The sequence below is a fragment of the Cyprinodon variegatus genome, unplaced genomic scaffold (genome assembly GCF_000732505.1).
Source record: "Cyprinodon variegatus isolate N-32 unplaced genomic scaffold, C_variegatus-1.0 Scaffold237, whole genome shotgun sequence".
NCBI classification, from domain to species: Eukaryota; Metazoa; Chordata; class Actinopteri; order Cyprinodontiformes; family Cyprinodontidae; genus Cyprinodon; species Cyprinodon variegatus.
The window spans coordinates 435,474-442,909 of record NW_015150690.1 but is presented as its reverse complement, the minus strand read 5'-3'; the positions used below and the strand labels follow the sequence as shown (position 1 = coordinate 442,909).

Below are 7,436 nucleotides of genomic sequence, written 5' to 3'. Positions count from 1 at the left end.
AGAGTTTGGGTGAGTAGATTCTGCTATTAGGTCTGTTCTAGAAGATATCGACAGCAAATTAATTTTAAAAGAGGAAAAGAGAAACGCCATCAAAGCTCATCTTCTTATTCTAGGCATGCAACTGCACGCTTTGATTTTTGTTGACAACAACTATACGTCGCTTAACATACGTCACGCACTCCGTTGCTCTTATTGGTTGTAGGTCTATCCAATTGAGCGCAGAGGCATTTTTTTTCCTGGTTCGTTTGAAACACGCCCCATAATCACTGCTCTATGGAGCAGTATCAGACTCATATTCTGACTAGAATTGAGTAGGACTACGTCAGGCTACGTTGATATATGATTGGCCAATTAAGGTGTTCAGGCTGACGTATAACTAACTGGCCTGCAGAAGATAACGAAAAAAAAGATTTTTAGATTTTGAGACAGGATTTTTTTTTAAATAGAAATTTTCTACCTTTTAGGACAATAACGTCCAATAAAGAGTACATTTATATACATGTTTAAGCCAGAATGATGACATTTAAATATGACTTCCCTACGACTTTAAAACCATAATTTATATCAAGGACAAAGATTCTTAAAGTGGTTCCAGCTCCTTTCTGACCCCAGAGGCCCCAAATCCACCATAGTTAACAAACTGATGCACATTAAAATGTTTTCATGTATAAATGTGTCATTGGGACGTAGATGTGCTTCTGTTCTTCATTTCTTCCACTTAGCAGAACAGCTCAGGCTCATTCAGATTAGATAGAGATTTAACTACATCTTTTTTAAGTCTGAAAACAATTTATCATTTGGATTAGATCTGCATTTGGCTCTTTGGCTGCTTCACTCCGACTCTGAAGTCATTAAAAAAGAAATCTTTTTCATTCCTAAGGTGATCAGAAATTGTTCTTCTGGATATTTTCAGGCACTTTAATTATCTGTTTTATATTTTTATGTTGGTTAATTACATTTATTTCCTTTATGTTTTTTTTACAGATCATTCAGCTTGCCTTATAATGCAAAAATCAATCTTTCAAGTTTTTAAGTTTAAATCATTATTATTATAAACTCAAAACGGAAAAATCTTGGATCAGTTTAATCAGGTTTCAATATTCATAAATCTTTATCTTGGCTCCTGATAAGTTGCATTTTTTTTAGCAGAATGATCATTTACAGCAGCAGAGGCCTCTGGTTCTGGATCTTAGAGGTTCTCTCTAGAACAGCTTCAGTTTTACTGAGATTAAACTGAACCTGAGTGCTGGTTGATTAGGCACCTCTAGCTCCATTTACACAGAACTTTTGAAACCGTGCCGAGAACCATAACCAAGACAACTGTTAAATGGGACGCAACTGAACTAGTACTAGTTCATTAGTAGGGCTCGGCATGATTCATCTTTGGCCCGTTCTCTGATAACAAAGGGCGCATGAGCAGACCGCGTCATCTCCTATTTACAGTCAGCTGTCTTATTTTGCAGGTTTTCCATGTGTCCGCCTTTATAAATCGCAGATCTCTTTACAACATCAGCTTTTTCTCAGCCTTTTGTTAATAAATGGCATCAAAAGAGCGTGGTGCGACCTGGGATGATGCAGAGTCTGAGGCTCTCATTGAAATGTGGGCGGAGGACAGGCACATAAGTTCCTGAATGTTATGGGCGCGTTTGGTTTGCGTAATTCCCACCTTGAGGGCTGTAGTATCGTTGACCGCTGATAGCAGGCAAGGAACCGTGCTAGCGCGATGTGAAAAAGGTCGTAAGAACCAAATGCAGCACGATTAACTGATCCAACTTGGTCCGAACTCGGCTCGGATCGGTTTCAGAGGGGAAGTGGAAACGGTATCAGAGGAAATAGGTCAGGCTTCCCTCGTCTGAAGTCAGTTTCCTTGAGTTAAATGAGGCAGAGATTAAGCGCCCCCTCCCACACCTGTTGCTGCAGGCTGTCGATCACCTTCTCCTTGATTAGGAGACAAATTTTTTTTTTTAAATCAAGGTTTTGTTTGGAATTTTTTTTCTAAAACATAAAACTTTCTTTCCAACCATAAGAAGTAGAATTTTGTTCTCATCTTGATTACCGTAGTTTTTTCCTTTAAACAAAAGCCTGTGGGATGAAGAGTTGCTGGTTCAAATCCTTAATTATTTCTAGCTGTGCACGCATACTCTTCTTCCTCCCCAATCTGTGGTTCTGTGTGACAGACTAGCGACCATCCCAGGACGTACGGCGCCTCTTCCCTACAGATAAAACCAGACCCGTTATTTCAGAGACACTCCAGCGGCTAAAGCCCAAAGTCTGCTGTTCAAACTACGACCTTCCCTGCTCCCAACGACTTCTCACACTTTCAGCGCTCTGTTTTCTGTCAGCTTGGAGATAACATCTTCCAGCCCTGCAGCTGTAATCTAATCTTCAGTGGTTAACTCTGCAGCTGAAACGTTTAATCAACAGATCGATCAAGAGAAGCAAAACAAATGAATCTTTTATTGATGGTCAGATAAAAGAAAACATTAAATGCGTCATGCTTGCATATGGGTGAATCAAAGCTGGCTTCTTTTTTATTATTTCTCACAACAACAAAGTGATAAAAGTTACAATCTGCAGAATAATCCAAACCTAAACTAAGTCATAGCTGACTCTCTTTTTTTTCTGCTACTAAAGGCTCCTAAAGGTTTTTGTTTTCTCCAGTTTTGGGTTAAAATCAACTAAGCCTTTCTTAAAAATCAGCTTTCCTCTGTTCTTCAACAACAACAATAACTATCCTGTTCACACCTGATTGGTGGAGGTGGGTTCTTAGACTGCAGCAGCTGTAAAGATCCGCCTCTACGCCATAAATGACAGCTAAAAATGGGTTTTTGAATCTGATACACATGACAAAGAGGAATAAATTCTCCTCACCAAGCAGGAATTACATCTATGTTCTGTGTTTGGACAAGATGCCTTGTTGTCTGCACCATTTGAACAGATTTAACGAGAATTAATGGGGGGAAAAAAAACGGTTTTCAAAATTAAGCTGAGTGTGTATTTTTGCTACTTTGACAGCAGAACTATCTCATGTTTCTTCAAATTAAAACCCTCATTTCTTTGCGACCTGACCAGCTCAGATTAGCACAAAGCTGTGAAGTATAAAGACTTTAGAGATCTTTAAAGATTAGATCTGAAAAGTTTGGCAGAGATTTACAAACAGCCCCATTTACTCTGATAAGATGAATAGAAAACAGTTTACTTAACCTCAGCATTAATGCAGGGGTTTGATTTCTTTTTGTATGGAGTGAACTTTATTCCATTATTGTAGCTATAAAGAACACAATTTGCAAAAGGAAATTTCCTCTAGAAATAAAACTTAAAAAAACAAACAAAAAATATATAAATATAAGTATTTTTATGTTCTTTAGCTATTTTAATTTTTTTTTTAATTTTACATTTTTATTTGTCAAACTTCCCTTTACAGATTTAGGGCTCTCCAGGGCTTTCATCTGGAGTGAGGAGCAAACAATAGTTTCTATTGGTCGGCATGGAGACTAGCAAAAACATTTTGATTGGTCAAGGGTGAGTTTCTGTTGGGTTTGAAGTAAACAGAATGAAATCAGTTTAACTTAATTTAAAAAAAGAAAAAAATGAAAATCTGCAATAAAGTTGAAAAATAACGTTTGAAAAGATAAAATTTGAAGAAAAATATCTAACACTATAAAAAAAAAAAATGTATACGGTATGTAAAATTTAAATTTAGGTTAACATGGATGCATAAAAACCAAATTTTTATTTCAGTGTTAAATTCTGTTTAAAGTAACAGATTCTATTTACTTTACTGGTAGTTGATTTTCTTTATCAAGACCCCACTGATTTTCAATTGACCTGACCTGAAATCACATAAAAACACGTTTCAGACAAAATATAGAAGCTTTCAAATGGTGAGAAAACTTTTACAAATGTTAGATGTGTAAATTTTGGGAAAATCTGAATAAAATTTAATACTAAATGACTTAAAAATGAATCATTTTGGTTTGGTCTTCTAGCATTTTTAAAAGTAAAAAAATAATAATAAAGCAAAAAAAAGTATTTGTTTTTCAGACTTTCTTCCTGTTCCAGTTTTTATCAGACCTCAGTTTCTAAAAATAAACTGCTGAGAAAAGAATATGTTTCACTTTGACTAAATATAAGGAGGTTGTAGCGCAGACGTCGCTACGTTCCTCTTTGAATCAACTCTACAGATCTGCTGTGATTTTCGACTTCAATCGGTAGTTTCTCTTTACTGTTGTAAGGTTTGTTTAAAATCCCCTTAAACACAGAGATTACACAGAACTTACTGCAGATCTAAGAGGAAATTCAAGATTTACACAAGCTGGAAAAGTCGTTTGAATCCATTTATAAACAACTGCAGATTCCAAGATCGCCCGTTCAAGCAGCTGCAGGTAAGTTGAAATTATCCAGATGTGTCTGGAGGTGGAGAAAGCCTCAACCTCTCGCTGTCAGCTGAATGAACTGGTCCGGCTGTTCAGCAGCCATCTGAGTCTCTGTCCACAGTCAGTCCGTTTTTACGCCACAGTTTACTGAGGTGTTGCCCCCCAAGAAAGAAAATAATCTCACAAAGTTGGACTGAAACTCCCAGCTGTTTACTCTGGACAATAAGAGGTCTGCATCCTCAAGCTGACCGTCCCTCCATGCAGGACCTGGACAGCTCCAAGGTAGCTAACATCTGTGCAGAGCCCACACATCCTGGACACAGACTGCTTAGACTTTTACCTTCCGTTTATTGTCTCAGATTGTCTCTTTAATAAACTAATCCATTAACATGAGCCTCTTTTTCTAGAAATAATGAAACATTTTGTACTTTTCTTTTTCTATAGTGTACTTAAAGGAATGGAGGACGAGCCTGAAAGTGCATGCGCGTTATATCAGGGGTCTTCAACGTTTTCCAGGCCAAGGACCCCCAAACTGATAGTGAGATGGAGCAGGACCCCCTAGTTTTATATATATTGTATGAAATTGTGTTATATCGAACTGATCCTATAGTCACTCTATTCCAGATGGAGTAATTTAACAAAAGCTATTTCTCTCTTGGATTATTAAAGCATTAAAGCAACGGTGCCCAGCTTGAAAGAGCTCCTGTGTGTCGCTGAATGTGTGCATTGATGACTGAAAGACATCTTCTGCCTCCATTTATCTGTTTACTACAGTGTGTTGAATTCATGTTAATGTGGATTTAAAGATTTTTGCGACCCCCATGCAGTGCCTCTGTGGTCCCCCTAGGGTTTGCGGACCCCCTGTTGAAGATCTCCGCATAAGAGGTTAAAAATTAGACGGAAATCACCTACAATTCTGGTGAGAAACATACCAACAAGGAAAGAAATGATCAGATTGTGATTATTCTGATTATTGAAATAATCGTCAACTAATTCAGTAATCGATTAATCATTAACTGGACTATGGAGACTCTAAAACATGACAACTGGAAAAGTTTGAAGGTGAATCAAAAGGTGAAAGTCAAAAGTTTGAATTTCACCTGGTTTCATTTTGTAAAATTCTTTCTTGCCCCAGGACCAACAAAAGATTGAGCTGAAGAGACGCTGCACCAACAAACATACATGGTAGTGGCAGCATCATTCTGTGGGCTGCTGTTCCTCTTAGTGGTGCAAATGGATTAAAGGAAAGATTTGAACTACTTCCAAATCCACCCACATCATCTTGAAACCATTTCTAAACATTTATTTGTGTTTTCAAACAATCCTAAAGGGATTTATTTATTTATTGGTCTGTGGACGATGCTTGAAAATCAGATCCAGGGAAAGAAACCAACTTAAAAAATTAAACCTCAGCACAAAGATAGGTCCAACATCAGTCAGAATCACAGTTAACCCAATGTTGATAAAGGTTTATAAATAAATCAGCATTTCTAGAACATAAAAAAATCCTAAAAAAGTTTGAATCTATAAACCTTTATTACAGTAATACCCTGATTAGGCAGAACATTAAGACCACAGTGGAGTAAAGATCATTTACCTCACATCTGAGCTCAGTGTTTACATGCATACTATAAGTTATAAGTGGATAAACTCGGAGCAGGAAGTATTAAGCCAAAATGTGTGAAACATTAGAGCTTCTGATGTTAATATTTAATTCAAACCATCAGATTTCACCTCCAGGCGAACCGAGGCTGGAGCTGCCCGCAGCCCGGGGAAGGTGCTCCAGCATGGGGGCAGACTCCGGCTGACCCACCGATGCTCCAAACCGGCTTAGCTCGTTAGCAGCCGAGCTAACCCACCTGGTTAACCGCTGGTTAACCGTTCACCGGGGGTCACCAACATGTTATCACATGAAAGAAAAAAAAAATCACGGGGACGTGAAGGCAACCTCCACCAGCGCGTGAGATTAGCGCGAGACATCTCTGAGAAACACACTGATTCACGGTTTCAAGTTTCACTCATTAAAAAAAGCACAAGCAGCAAACACCAAGCTGCACGAGATTCTGCTGATAATTATAAACGCGCGCGCGCAGCACCTAAAACACACGCGCGCACGCGAAGGCGCACGCTCACCGGTCCGTGTGGCTGTGAACGGTCCGGTCCGGCTCGCTCTTACCTCCTTCCTGGTCCGGTTGGAGACAGGCTGGAATGTTCTTCTTCCAGCCGGGCATGATGCACCTCAGGGCGGTTAGGGAGTCCAGGGCGGCCCGCTAGCAGTCACACACCAGCAGCAGCAGCGGCAGCGGGGACAGCAACATGGCTAGTTAGCTGTAGCTTCAGCTGCTTCACCTCCCTCTCTCTCCTCCTCCCACTCCTCTACTAGCTCTCTCTACCCCCTCCCTCTCTTGAAACTCTACCCCTCCAGCCTCCGCGGTCTCTGGGGAGGGGGGGCACGAGAGAGCGGGTGACGTGATGACCGTGAAGGAGTGCGGAGCCGCGAGCTCCACGGTCTGCTCCGTTATCTCCACAGATGGAGCTCCGGTCCAAATGACCGGACTGTCAACTGGTTTCACAGCACCGCCGTGCACGCGCATCATTCATTCATGGCAGATTTGTTAGAGGGCATGGAGAGCACGGCTTAGGGAGTACAAACTGTAAAAATATATAATAAAACCCCAATACTCTTCATGAAAGTAACCAACTTTACTTCAATCTCTTTAATATGATTTACTTTTTTATTTCTATAACCTGCTATAATGCTTCCTCAGCAATAAATCATCACCCCCTGTTTCTACCTCTGAGGTCTTCATCAGGGGCGGGTTTAGGAAATTTGGGGCCCCAGGGCAAAGGCAGACATGGGGCCTTCTGAATTGAGAAGACACATAAGACAGAGCCATTATACAGATACAGAAATTTTAATAAAATATATAATTTGTTCTACATTTTGTCCCTCTCTTCTTTTTTCCTGTTTTCTTATCATATTGAAAATGTGCTCAGCTGACATTTCATTCTGTCTCAAAAGGAATGAAAGAATTTTCCAATCACTACTTAGCTGATTGC

General features: G+C 39.6%; 1 protein-coding gene across 1 annotated transcript in view; it reads right to left on the bottom strand.

The window, feature by feature from the left end:
* The window catches only part of grip1 (glutamate receptor interacting protein 1), an 82,963-nt gene extending 76,223 nt beyond the window's left edge, over window positions 1-6,740 (bottom strand). The window contains exon 1 of the mRNA XM_015381626.1: window positions 6,553-6,740. Coding sequence (XP_015237112.1) covers window positions 6,553-6,607 — 55 coding nt within the window. The 5' untranslated portion in view covers window positions 6,608-6,740. The remainder of the gene's footprint in view (window positions 1-6,552) is intronic.
* Window positions 6,741-7,436: the final 696 nt, after the last annotated feature.